General features: G+C 41.1%; 1 protein-coding gene across 3 annotated transcripts; it reads right to left on the bottom strand.

Annotated features, from left to right (window-relative positions):
- Nucleotides 1–330: 330 nt before the first annotated feature.
- LOC133886800 (phosphatidylinositol 4-kinase beta 1-like) lies at nt 331–11,824 on the bottom strand. 3 transcript variants are annotated; one of them, XM_062326640.1, is made up of 16 exons: nt 9,471–11,822; nt 8,616–8,819; nt 8,441–8,489; nt 7,632–7,764; nt 6,962–7,442; nt 5,667–5,747; nt 5,476–5,598; nt 4,687–4,756; nt 3,959–4,056; nt 3,764–3,868; nt 3,327–3,380; nt 2,242–2,385; nt 2,089–2,142; nt 1,934–2,008; nt 1,260–1,343; nt 331–1,190 (listed from the first exon to the last, which is right to left on the bottom strand). In XM_062326640.1, exons 1-16 carry the CDS (start codon nt 11,241–11,243, stop codon nt 1,089–1,091), a joined length of 3,630 nt encoding a protein of 1,209 aa, XP_062182624.1. In that variant the 5' UTR covers nt 11,244–11,822; the 3' UTR covers nt 331–1,088. The 3 variants fall into 3 exon arrangements, 2 of the variants coding, with proteins under 2 accessions (XP_062182624.1, XP_062182625.1); XM_062326641.1 differs by having other exon boundaries at nt 8,616–8,804; XR_009903428.1 differs by lacking the exons at nt 331–1,190; nt 1,260–1,343; nt 1,934–2,008; ... (1 more) ...; nt 2,242–2,385; nt 3,327–3,380 and having other exon boundaries at nt 3,959–4,045; nt 9,471–11,824.
- Nucleotides 11,825–14,790: the final 2,966 nt, after the last annotated feature.

Raw genomic sequence — 14,790 nt, 5'->3', positions numbered from 1 at the left:
CGCGCTACATGTATCTCCTACTTTCTTTCTTACACACATTGAATTAGTAGAGGAACAGAGTGAATTAATATTTTACAAAAGTCTTTTATACGAGAATCTTATAAAATTTTCTTCGGAGATTTTACACCTGATTTCAAGCCTCACATCTCACCTTCTCCGCCCCATGTCAGTACTGCATGCCTGCAACTGCATGTAGCCAGGCCCAGCTACGTACGAGGGGCTCAGCTGCCAACCATTTATGCCACTGTTCACTTCAGATCCTTCGGGCCTAGATATATTTATCTTTGAGAATAAGAGAAAGTGAAAGTCCATTTCAGAAAAGAGACAGAATTCGTCGCACAAAATTTGTGCACAACTGTATTAATGCTCCAGGAGTGTGCTTTTCTTCATCACATGCCACAAATTACTGTTGCAATGGGATGTACCACAACATAAAATTCAGAATTTCAATTTGCAAAAGCCCAAAAATTCCTTGAACACACAGATCATACCGCTAGGCAACAAGCTATCACCTAGATTTAGCTTCAAACACCCACAGCAATAGAAATCCTCCTGAGCAAGAAAAAGGCCAACAAATGGACGACAACCTCCTATGGTACGGGCACTGTACAGTAATGGTAATTTACATATGCAGCAAGGCACATCCACTTTTGTGCTATTGGCATGCCACAGGATATCGAGACAACAACAATTGTGCCGACATGACATCTGCTGCCCTCGGATCACCCATATGCCTATAATTTACACTTCTTCGCTTCATGTATGACTCGGTCCTCTCCTATATCCTGTCCAAGCTGCGTCAATCTCCTAGTATGAAGCACTAAAACTAGATAACTGCCGATGACTATACACTTCTCAACTCTGTCAGTGGGGGGAGTAACATGCAAGTACACAATGCAGGCACCACTCTTTTTCCCACAGCTCGCTACCGCAGGAAACCACAGTGCTCAATTACTGATTCGCTCCCGGATATTGAGACGGGGTACCAGTATAGATCAGCCCCAAACTGACCTATGCAATCCCAATGTTTGCCCAATGATACAAAGAAACTGGTTTCTGAATGAGCCTGTTGCTCCTGTGGGGGTTCATCATAGAATACCATTCAATACTCTCTGGTAGTAATCATACTGCCGAGTGCGCCAAGCATCCATGCTGCTGCTGATCAGCGAAAGCACCAGGGATACGCATTGCTGCAACCATCGTAAGACTATAGTTAGCACAGTTCAGAAATGATGACTACCAAATATTAGCCATCTAACCTCTTCAGTGAGACTCAAGTGGAACCTCTTCCTCAAGTTTTGTATAGTGCGAGGGCCACCTTTAAAGCATGGGAAGCCAGAATCCTGGTAAAGAAGCACATTTTACACATGTAAGCTAATTTCTGTCAGAATAGTTTCTACAAGCCAATTACAGAAAAAGCTAAGTCAATATAATTACAGGTTAATAACATATAAAGAATTGCAGTTTTCACATTACACTAGAGGCCAGACCTTAATATCTCTCTGGTACACCAGAACTTTGAAAAGGACATTACACTAGAGGCAGGGAAATGTATTGATACAAATACAAATACGAAAAGGCTGATTCTCGTCAATATAAGAAAACTGGAAGGAATGAAACAGAATGACTTTACTGTAGTAGGTCATGAAGATTACTTGATTGCATGGCAGAAAGAAGATAATTGGAAGAGGAAATAAATGGACTTAATATTGGATGAAGATTAGGAAAGAACAGTGGATAACTTTGGTCAATATAGAGGACCTGGTAAGAAGGATCACTGTACAATTCTATACTAATATACATCATAAAATGTTGAGTTAAATAGTTGGTGCGTGCATAGGCAAACCATAGCTGTGTGCCACCTGACAGGCAATAACATCTAACATGCCAATTCCTTGCAACAATCTCTTCAAATTTAGATAACAAACATTACCTGCAACATTTCCACGAGAAGTATAATACGCTCTGCATGCTTCCGACAAGTTAGGAAACATTGAATGCATAGCACCTGAAGAAACACAAATTAAAATATAAGCCGATACGAATTGGAGAAGCCCCAGCAACCAAGTGAGTTTATTACTTAAATACCTTGAAGTAGTCAAAGAACTCACTGGGAGTTCCCTCTGCATCAGAATCCATCACCTAGCAAAGTTCCAACCACAAAATTTAAAGAGAATTAAACTTCTCCTAGAACTATAATTTAAAAAATTATCATCAATAAATTACAAGATGCTTTCATACTTCAAGGAGCTCCCTTGTCAGTTTAAATGGTGCACTCTCAAAATTTACCCCTCCAGGAGAGTTGGATAACATGAAACCAAAATCAATATGAATAATATGTCCTTCCTCATCTATAAGAAGATTTCCATTGTGGCGATCTTTGACCTATAAATTAAAAAAAAAAAAAAAACACACCAGACATGAGCTTAGCACACCATCTTGAAGATACAAAATGGAATTACAAGGATATAAGTCTACGATTTAATTTCTTTCCGTGTAATAAGGAGAAAAGCGATCATCAGCAGACTGCCTTTCTGCTTTCGAAATGCCAAAAGGCAGAATTGCAGTTTATTTCAAGTATCAGGCAATAACAGTTCAATGAACATTGCAGATATATGAAAATGCATCAATTCCAGTAAAACTGCTGCATTCAACATTAGCTAGCACAATGGATCATACTTTTGTTCGCTTGTTTTGCACATTATTTGGCAATCTAAAATATAAAAAACTCAGTGAACCAATTGGCTGTTCCTTTCAACTTTTGTTTCAATATATTTTATACTAGTAGCATTTTAATCAACAAAGCACACTAGTAACGATTCTGCTTCCACGATATCATCTCAATCACCTTTTATACTTTGAATTAACATTCTATACACACAAAATAAAGCTATGCAGTAAGCAGGGGATTATTCCGATGACATAAGCTAGAATTTATTTACATGAGATCACTTCATTTGCTATATGACCGTTTGACTGCGAATATAAAACATGTTTTTGCAAAGCATGTCACAGTAAAGAAAAAAAAAGGATTATTCTAGTAGACAACAGCAGATATAAGCTAATTTCAGAACAGAAGCGTGACTGGCTAAAATACTTCATGTATTTACATAAGCATAACTTCTCAGCACCAAAGAGTAATACAACTAGCAACAGAAAATATTCCTGGAATTTGAGCAATACTATAGAGTAATAATTAAATTGCAGATGTAGATGAAGGAAACAAAATTAACAAAATTTCTCGATTGCTTCTAAACCGGTAACCACGTTATATTTCCACTTTACAATATGCCCCTGATTATAAATGAGGTATTTGATTTCAATACCTGGAGTAAGTAGCATAGAATCGAATATCCCGCCATGCTTTCCACAAAGTTTCTCTGTGAAAAACAGAAAATATTGATATTGCCTTCAGACAATAGTATTATATATGTTACTGAAAATATTTCAAGCACTTGCATTTCAAATATCTAAAAAAACGCATAATGCAGTACTTCACTACTTATCACTGCCAATTGACAAGTGCTCAATTTAAGAATTTATTCATGAAGTTAGCCACATTCTTTGCCATGACATGCAGTACTGCAATGTCCAACATTAACACATAACACCGATTGTAATTTTGATAATGTTTATTGCAAATGTATCCCCTTTTTTGCATACAGGAAGTAAATGTAGTTTCTCACCTGAGCAAGTTTGAAATTTGTGGATATAGATTACTTTAACATGGATATAGATTACTTTTCCAAAAGTTGTTTCTCACCTGTGCAAGTTTGAAATTTGGAGAATTTTCTTCATACTTAGCTACATAGTAGTCTCGAAGACTTGATATATTGGGAAACCTACTTTTGATGGAGTGAATTGATGCCTGCAGTAAAATGTAAAACGAGTGGTAGAATCAAATAATTGCAAAATGCAAAGATCCAAAAGGCATTAACTTAATTGCAGAGATAAGTACCGTATCAGGAATAGTCTCAATTAGTGCTGTATAAGCAGAAGTGACAATAACTTCATAAGGCCGCAGCCAAAGTGGTAAACCAGCTTCCTGATATATATCTGGCATTAAATTGAGTTTTTAAAAGAACAGAAGTCAGCAGCTTAACATATAATAGAAATAAGACATGATTCAATCAAACTAATAGGTATAGTTATTTCGATATCACGTGGATATGAAATGTATATAAGATAACATGAAGATACTCGCAAAATTTGGATACCGCAATTTGTTAATTCCAATCCAAATACACCTGTGACAACCCAATAAAGTGTCATAGGACTAGTGCTATTTCTATGTCCAAGAAACCGCAGCTATTTTTATGTGCAAGAAACATTCGCCTACCCAGACATGCTATTTTACAGTGGTCATGGATTTCCCTAAGAAGCATAAGGATTCCATACATCGTTAAATCTACACACATTTTGGTTTGTACACTTCGAAAAAATAACAGATGTAGGACATGCTATAATAGCACAGTTAAATGTTTAAGGACTGAGATATCTGATAGCAGAAATAACAAACTAGAGCAACATCAAAGGATAAGAACCACAAAGACCAATCCAACATGTCACTTTCTGAAGAAAATGGCATGCATTCTATTGTGTCTGGTAGAGAACAGGCAACAGGAGAATCTTCGTATTTATAACAAAATTATTACGGTCATGACAAGGTTGAGAATTAGTTTTCACCATAAAAGTGTGCAACAAGCTGTACAGCCAAGTGTTCCTGACGGCAGTCATCACCACTCTTTACAATAACCTACAATAGGAGACATTTCAGAAGCATGGCAAATTGAAGATGTTTCAGAACCAAAACATTACAGAACACACAGGCTGTTCAATCTAAGGTACGACAAGGGACAACACCAAACACACAACACTCAGATTGCTTGAATGGATCTCAATTTGGTTATAGACGGAAAATGGACCATTCAATTCAACTATTTAGAATGCAGGACATTAGATTCGGCTCTCCTTATTTCCCAGAAAAATTATCAGAATCCTTCAATAGTCAAAGCAACGTAAGCCAAATCCTCCAGAGATAGGCAGCACCACCTTAACCCATACAAAGCTTATTATGAAACTTGGTGTCACCATAGGTCTGTTAAATCATTTTGATCGAGGTCCCTTTTTTTGAATAAAAAGGATAGAGCCCAGACGGTTCTAAATGATTTGAACAATGTAAGAAGTTACTACAAGATTTCGAGCTAAAGTAAAATTAACTTTAATTTAGTTATACCATACAAAATCAGAAAACTAGTATTACATTTGCAGAATTAACTACACCTGACCAAGCTTGATGGCCACGCATATGCTGTAACTGAGGCAAACATTCTTTGCAAGACCCAAAAGGAGGGCAAGCACATACATAGCTGTAAGTACACACATAGACATACATAAACAGGCTCCATCCTACCAATGTCCGGACTCATATAGAAGAAAAAGGGCAAATCTAATGATGAGTGTTTTTTTGCTTACAGAACGCAAGTCCCAGCCAGGTGATTTTCCATGGACCGAAGACCGCCGTATTCTTTCCTTCTTGACAGCCCAAAGCTCGCCAGCCAAAGCATCGGTTGGTTTAGGATCCGCACAATCAATTGCCTATGGGAAAATTTTAGTTACTAATGTACAGAAAAAGAACAAAAGAGATCAGAATGTAAGTTGTTCACCTTAGGATCTAAATTTTGGGTGCTCTGCCCAACTCCTTTTAGCGGAAGGCCAGGTGGTGCTTCTCCTATTAATGCTGCAGCCTAGTCAACGAAAACAATTCAACAAACATTAGCACGAAATCTATCCAAACAGTTGGTTAGATGTTATTGCAGCATAACCTAAACATCTATGCATTAACAAGATAACTAATGAAAAGGAGAATGTTACAGTGACTGCAAACTAGTGGTGGGCACAGGATTTTCAAATCCAAAGCCACCAAAGAATTATTTGAAAATTAAAGTTCCATAAAAGCAAAGGATACAGTACAAATAGTTATTTAATCACTAGCATCTTTTCGGCTCACTCCACAAAGATTTCAAATCAACAACCTTAATCCTTTTTGGCTGACCAAGAGCCTCAGATTAAATAAATGTACTTCATCAAACTATTGACTGACAATTGAATTGCACTAAATATGAATCAATTACATCAAATCTCAACCAATCAATCAATGAATCGATTGACAGCTGAAGTACTAATTACTGAAATATTGCACAAAGAGAGTAGACACGGTCTGGGTCATGGGTCACAAGCCTTCTGCAGTGCAGATTCCCCACCCTTCGCGTGCGAGGCGATGGCTGAATCTACCTCCTCACCGCTGGAGCCGGTCCTAGTCGTTGTGGCCAGCATTGGCATTGTTGGTGTAGCCTTCTCCGCGCTTGTCCTCACAACAAGACGCTTCTCGCCGCATTCTGGCCCAGCCTTTTATGTTCCCACAGACCAGGCGAGTTAGGAGAGGCGTGCATCGCCGCATCGGATGTCGGTCGACAGCAGGAAACCCTAGCTAAAGGCCTAAAGAAGGGAGCCAGCAGGATGAGATGCGAGAGCGAGAGACTGAGGACGACGGCTAGACGAGACGAGTCATGGAGTTGGGAGTCGACTGATCTGCACCTGCCTCTCTTCCCACTCGTTTCCACCTAGGCCAAACGTGAGCCATATGGATAGGAGCACTGGACTGGCCCAACACGAGGGGGAGGCGAGGGGAGGGATGGATGTGGGCTGTTTTGTAGTTTTGGGCTCAAATACACATAATGTGACCCAACTATCAATATACATATGTAATAGACCTACTAAACTACAATTTTGTTGCACAAATTATTGGGTGTACATCTGTACACTCTTCTCCCATGGTAAGACCACCCCTGCCGCAAACTGTGGACTAGGAACATTAGTTGGAAAAGTAATAAAAAAAAGATAGAAAGTTTAGCTATTTAAGAATTATAAGAATTGAAAATAAACTTCATGTCAGCCCCACCTTGACTTCCTCGATGGCAATTGTACTAGGGACACGTCGATGGTCCTTCCTCCGTATGGGCTCATTGTCATCCACATCGTCCATGTTAACTCCTGGAACTGCAGATAAAGTAACCTTCACCCATTCAATAGGCTGATCAACAATTGCCTGGGAATCTCCTGCAGGACCATGAGAATCTGTTGTAGCATGTCGCAGCCTACGCCCCGTGTCAGAAATCGCAAGGCTCCTTGAACGACCAAGTTTCTCAATCGAGAAACTAACGTTTACAAATTTTACTTTGGCCTCCCAGAGTTGAGCCATTGCTTGGTCAATAACCTGAGAAGTAGACTTCAGCATTCTGTCTGTTTCATAATTTTGTGTTTCATGCCGACTCCACAGAGGATATGCCCATGGAGGTGGTTTTGGTAACTGGACATCTCCATTAGCCAAGGGTATCCCACCTTTTGACAGCTTGTGCACATCTGATGATCTTTTAGAGTGACTGGAGAGAGAAAACAACAGGTGTTACCAGAAGGCCCAGCAACAAATGATCTGACAAAGGCCACCAGTTCAGATACAAACTTCTTGTGGAAAACTGGAAACTAGCTGTGGACTATACAAAAAAGAATACAATATTTATGGTAAATATGCAACCATTAACTCTCATCAGAATTGCACAAAACTTGCATACCTTGGTGCTTCTGCTTTTAAAACTTCAACACATATAAGATAAGGAGCTTTTTCCCTAGAATTCAGAAGAACAGATTCATCTTCAGGTATATGAACAAGTCTATATATGCCCTTTCCCATTGGAAAGCATACTCCTATCATAGAAGAAAACAAAAAAATATCAGGAGGGCATTCTAGCTGATGCTTTGCGATATGCTGACACAGATGGATCGTTAATCCAATGCAGCGATACTAAATATAAACAGAGACAAATTGGGTCAAAGCTGCAACTAAAAAGGAAGAGAATGTTTTTTGCTACATAATGCCTAAAATTCAATACTATCACAATCAGCTAAGTGTTCATGATGTTCAACACACAAAACGATGGTACTAATTAAGGAGCATAAAGTGGTGAGAACAACTCATGCACCAAAAAATCATTCATGAAAGTCTACATGAATGATTCTTAAGTAATTTTCCACCATTGTCCATCAAAACAACTATTGGACGACCACAACTATACAAACATTAAAACCAACCTACATGAATATCTTAGCTTCTGTGCAGGAAATACTTGTGCATAAAGAAAGTTGAACCAGAACTCAAAACTACAGACAAAGAAAATAAAATAGCAAGGCACAGACCATATGGATACATCCAGTATCTTACAATGGAAGATGCTAATGTAAACTTACCAGCTGAGAGAATTTAGATATTGAAAGGCTTAGGACAGGCATATCTCATGCACAAAAGAGAATGTACAAAAACACAGAACAAAAAAAAAATAACAGTAATATCCACCATATCCTGAATAAGACAGCAGAAAATCACCTCCATTTTTCTCAGCAGAAGCAATCTGGGAATTGATCTCCATAAGAGACTGCCACATAAAAGAAGATATTGAAACAAGTTAGAATATGTAATAAGTAGCACGTGAAATATAAAAATATGGCAGAAAGCCATGAAGTGAATAGCCATGTAGCTGCAAGATGATGTAGTTGCCTACCTCCCGGAGAGCAATCTTACGATCTTCAATAGGAAATATGTCTACCAGGCCATAAGATGTATCACATAAAGACTTTACAAGCTCCAACGAAGCATAGTAAGAGCCTTTTCGAAGCTCCGCTATCGCGTTGTTTGGAAAAGGTGGTTTTCCACTTTGCTTCTCGTTGGTTCCTGTGCTACCAGGGTGTTTCTGCAACAAATACCACTATGGCTAAGAGGATGAGAACACATGTAGAACGAAGGAACTGCAATATATAAATACTAGCATAACCAGCATACAATATGATGCCACTCAACAAACTTTCTCTAGAGAATATATACTGATATAATGCAATGATATCAAAAACTGTGAAACATCATTGTTTTAAAACAGACACAACCTTACATGATCCTGGCTACCTTACAAAATGCAGGACTAGTTGTACAATCAACATATCTCCATGACATGAAAGGAAAATCATAATAGGAACATCTTTGTAATGTACTATACTGCTATTTTTATATATTTACTTTATTTTTTGGTTTGTGTAGCTCTTGTTGGGTATCATGTCTAACCTATACCCCAACTTGCTTGGGACTGATGGCTTTGTTGCTGCTGAACATCTTTGCAATAAAATTAGCACATCAGTTCCACCATTCAAAGCATAATATTTTGCACATCAAACTGGTAAGGTGACATATACAATGTTTCGAGCAGCTAACCATAAAATGTCACCTTACCCTATGAGGTAATAAAAAAAAATCTTGCCTACGCCAGAAGCTGTAATTACCTAATATGGTGATTTGCCACACTACAATAACACAACGTTGGAGTTTCCAAACTGAAGAAAAGAATTGTTAAGAGCAGATCACTTGCCTCTTTCACTACTTTTGAGCCAAAAAGCTCAGAATCTTCAAGCGAACGATCTCTATCTCGAAATAGCCTCTTAAAAAAGCTCTCTGATCCTGGGCTCCCCTCAGAGAGATTGTTGGGTTGACTACTTTCTATATGTCCACCCTTAACGTCTTCTGGGTGCACTCTAAACAACCTACGGAATGACAAGAACTCTGAATTATCCTCTTCTTCAATGCCACTGGTGCCCTTACCATCATCATCATTTTTGTCAAACCCCTCATTTCTCCTCTCCTCATGCTTGTCCTTGAATAATTTGCAAAAAAAGTTTTCCTTATCACCTTCCTCACACTTGTCATCCTCATTCCTGTCATGAGCAGCTCCCTTCTTTTCTTCATTCTTATCCTTGAAAAGCCTGCGGAAGAAATTATCATCATCTGCATTCTTATGGCCTTTCTCCTCTTCCTCTTTCTTGCTTGGCGTGCTGCCTTCTTTTTTCTCATCGTTTTTCTCCTTGAAGAGTTGCCGGAAAAAACCATCTCTCTTGTCCTCTTCTATATTTGCACTGACCTTTTCCCTCTCATCCTGCTTATGATGCCCTCCATCTTTCCTCTCCTCATTCTTATCTTTGAAAATCTTGCGGAAGAAACCTTCTTTGTCATCATCCTCTAGACTCTTGCCCACTCTTTCCTCATCCACATGCCTTCCATGCATGCTTTCTCTCCTCTCCTCATTCTTATCCTTGAATATCCTGCGAAAAAAGCCTTCCTTCTCATCATCCACACCCAGCCTGTCCTCCCTATCTCGGAAGAGTCGCTTCAACAAACCCTCTGAACTCGGCGTCAGCTCCATGTCCTCCTCTTTGCTGTCCCTTAGCAATCTGCGGAAGAAACCATCTTTATCCCCTTCTTCCTCCTCATTCTCCTTATCCCTGCTATCCTTAAGTAACCTTTTGAAAAATCCTTCCCTGTCCCCATCCTCCTGCTCCCTGTCTCTGCTGTCCCTAAGAAGCCTCTTAAAGAACCCATCTCGGTCCTGCTCCTCATCCTTCTCTCCAGACCGTCTGAAGAGCAGTGCATCACGCACCTTTGGCCCAATGCTCAGCCTCTTGAGCAGCTTGTTATCCTCCGATGACGGCACCGCTGGCTGCTTCCCTCCGCTGCCCACAGCATCCTCGGCAGAAGCCACATTGGCCCCACCGCCGGTGGGGCTCAAGCCAAGCGACGGTGAAGAGGCAAGAGACAACAGCCGCTGCTTGGAAGAGCGTATCCTGCTGAGCATGGGATTGCTGCGTGGACTGGCAGCAGGGGATGGTGGCGCAGGCGGGACCAGCGGTGACCACTCTCCCTGCACGGTCGCCGCCACCTGGCATTGCTCCTGTACCTTATCGATCCCATCCAAATCATCGGCGTCCTCGAGCTCGAGCTCGGCGGCGAGGAGCCAGTGCACCTTGAGCGCTATGCGGAGGGACTTGGCGCAGGTGTCAATGACGAAGCGATCGAGGGACGGGCTGGGCTTGTGGATGAGCATGTAGCAGACCTGGAAGAGGTAGGCCTCGAGCCCCGGGAGCGGGAGCGTGTACATGCGGTTGCAGAGGTAGTCGCGCACGCCGGCATGTTCGTGCTTGTAGAGGTAGCTGACGGCGATCCACTCGCAGAAGAAGGCGGAGTCGAAGAAGCGCACGAGCCAGCCGCTGCTGCCGACGGGCGGCGCCGCGTTGCCGCCAGCCGCCGTGATCTCCCGCGGCGACTCCTCCGGCCCGAAGCTCAGGCTCCGCAACCCGAGAAGCCGCACCATGGCCGGCGGGCGCTCCTGTCCTTGACCTCAGCCCCAACCCAACCGAACAGCCAACCCTCACTCACCACCACCTCCACCTCCGCAGCCCCTTCCCCCTCCCCCTCCCTCTCCCCTTCCTCCTCTCACCAGTCACCACCATCACAAGCCGACGCGGAGCAGCTCGATCCAGAACCCCCCAATCCGCAGCCGCGGCGCTCGATTCCAAACCCTAGCCTCCGCGCAGCCCCGCGATCCGGAGCCTCCCAAACCCTAGCCTCAAAATCAAGCCGAGATTCGCAGAGAGGGGGCGCTCGAGCTGGGGGAAGCGCGTGGATTCAAATCGGAGGAGGCGGAGAGGGGATCAGGGGGTTTGCACTGGCTCGAATCGATTCGATTGGATTGGATTTGAGATGTCGCAGCGTTTTCGTCGGTGGGTGTGGACGACTTCGATTTGAATTTTTCCCTTTTTCTCCGTCCCCTCTTCTCCGGCGTGGTGGTGGGTGGGGTGCGCGTGGGAACGGGGATCAGGGAAACCGGAGCAGCTATGGGCGATGATGGCTGCAGGGGCATCCGCTGTGGCGGCCACTCTGTTGTCCGTGTTGTGTGATCGAATCGTCCAGTGTATGGAACGGAACTTCCGATGGGGGCAACTATCAAGTGAGGCAGTTGTGTTTGGTTTTTCCAACGAAAAGAAAAGTATTTGTTTGATATATCTATCTTAGATAGGTTAGATTGAGTTTCTATTTGTTTAATTGAATCTGATGTCGTATAAGTTTGTCCGTGTTGTGTGATCGAATCGTCCAGTGTATGGAACGGAACTTCCGATGGGGGCAACTATCAAGTGAGGCAGTTGTGTTTGGTTTTTCCAACGAAAAGAAAAGTATTTGTTTGATATATCTATCTTAGATAGGTTAGATTGAGTTTCTATTTGTTTAATTGAATCTGATGTCGTATAAGTAGATGTAAAAATCTTTGATTGGTTATTCACACACAGATAATTGTGTGACGCTGATAAATAGACCCATATATAATATATATATATATATATATATATATATATATATGAGTAGATGTAGAACCTGCATCCGTTGGGTCAAGTTGCAGGACGAAGCTCGAATCAAACTTGACTCTCGGGTCAGGATGAGGCTGTATATTTGAATCCACCGAGTTAAACTGGAATAGTAGATACAAACAACTAAACACACTTCTCTCTGAGATTATACGCGACTACCAGGTTAGATTGGGAAAGATTCGAGCAACCAAACACACCCTATATGCATATAAGCATAAATCTCTCTTTCCCGAGACTTGACAATGAGTAGTATATAATTGTCGTATATAACTATACGGGTGAGTACGGGTGGACCGACGTGAAGGAGAAGCGACATCTCTGATCTTAAAACTTCGCTAAGCGTCTGCTGCATTTGTCACTACAATGACACGATCAATCTCTTTATGAGCTTTTAACTTTTTCTTCTTCTTCAACTACTCAACGGCCTTGCTATTGCCCTTATCACTACACTCATGACCCATCTGACAGGTAGAAAGATGAAAATGGATGAGAGAGCACTTCGGGATTTAAGGATTTGACATAAATTTACCCGAAATTGAACCCTAAGCATGAAAATGATATGAGAATTTGATGAACATGCTATGGATTCATGTTTGTGATAGCAGGCATTGATCAATTTCAGAGAACTTGACTTGAATTTGAACAAATTGATCAAATTAGGCAAGAATTTGAGGCAAATTGGCTCAGATTTGAAAGAATTTTGCAATTGAAGCACAAAATTTTATCAACAAGCCCTAAATACAAGAGGTTATATCTGAATTGCACCAAATTTATCAAGAATTTGCTTGAATTTTGAAAAAATTGCGTGAATATGGGTAAGTTTGCTTCAATTTGCATTTAGGGTTTGCGGAAAAAATGATAAATCCGACCGAATTTGAGCTCACCACTAAGAATTGAAGAGAGGAGGATCGGTGGTGAGTGAGGAGCACGTCAGCCGACGACCTGGGCGGTGGCGGTGGTGCTACATCACGAGGCGGCGGCGGCTTTGATGCGCGTGAGCAGCTGGGTGAAGCAGCAACGCTGTTGAGGTGGAGGTGGGAGGCAGCAAGTCGGCGAGATAGGTGGCCGTATGGATGATGCGGTGAGATCGAAAACACAGAGACAGGCCGGCCAGGACACCCTTACATGATAGGTGGGACCGGCGAAAAAAATTCAAACACTGGAAGGTCCGATGATGCCAATAGAGAACACCGGATGGAACACCAGACGAATTTTTGCATTGAGCATTTTCAACCTCTGTCAAAACCACCTTCATTCACTGGATGCTCCGGTGATAGAACACTGGGACAAACTCTTATAGAATTTTAAAAAACTGCACACTGGATTGTCTGTTGATTTTGATCTGTTCATTGGACAAAAATACCAAACCTTTTCTAGGGATGAACTAAGCTGACTGACAGGATCACTAAACACTGGACGATCCGATGGGAACAAAGAAAGGAGCACTAGTCTATCCAGTGAGAAGAGAAAAAGTCTATAGAACTAAAATCTCTCACTAAATCCAAACTTTGAATAAACAAACAGCATAAACACATGTGTTGGACTAGTTTGAGTGAAGACCTTACGCTATCAAACACTCATTTTTAAATATGTGCCAAATGGCTATAGCATACATAATTTTTTATTAAGCAATAAGAACCAAATAAAAAGAGGGGAGAAAACTTCAAGGGAATGTATGAGCCATATTCCCTATGAACTTAAAGATCAAAACTTTAAATTCGATAGGATATGACTCAATAGGTATAAAGCACTTACGTCTATTTAATCACAATTTTGGAGGTGTATGTTCACATCAAGAGCAAACAATAATCTCAAAGAGTGATATCCTACTTTGTGATCTCTCTACCGCCAATGCACATGCAATACATAACAAGTATATGAAAGTAAACATGAGTGCAAGCTATATGACATGTGAATGTATAGTATATAATAAATCTATCTTGTCATATTACATCCCTCCTCAAGCTTTTTCGTGGCGAACCCAATAACATACCTTGAGAGAAACTAAGCGGCCAAAACTCAGGCAAAACTCATATTCACGACTATCTTGAGAAGGTTAGACAAAGCACCTATTAAGAAATGCATCTATATGACAAGGCATCACATGACGTTTGAAACATATATCATGTTCAACTCACTTCGCAATATACAAAATATAGCTTCATCTAGAGGTTTTGTGAAGATATACGCCAATTGATCTTCCGACCTTACACTACTAAGAGAAATATCATTTTTAGCCACATGATCTGTAAGGAAGTGATGACGAATATCAATATGCTTTGTGTGAAAGTTTTGAATATGATTGTTTATAATTTTTACGGCACTCTCATTGTCACAAAGGAGTGAAAACTTCTTTAGACGAACACCCAAGTCTAACAAGGTTTGTTTCATATAGAGGATTTGAGCATAACATATTTCCGTGGCTATGGATTCGGCTTCCGCGGTGGACAAGGCTACAAAGTTTTGCTTTTTAGAAGATCATGAGACTAAGGATCG

The sequence above is a fragment of the Phragmites australis genome, chromosome 12 (genome assembly GCF_958298935.1).
Source record: "Phragmites australis chromosome 12, lpPhrAust1.1, whole genome shotgun sequence".
NCBI lineage: Eukaryota > Viridiplantae > Streptophyta > Magnoliopsida > Poales > Poaceae > Phragmites > Phragmites australis.
This window is presented reverse-complemented; position numbering and strand designations above follow the sequence as displayed.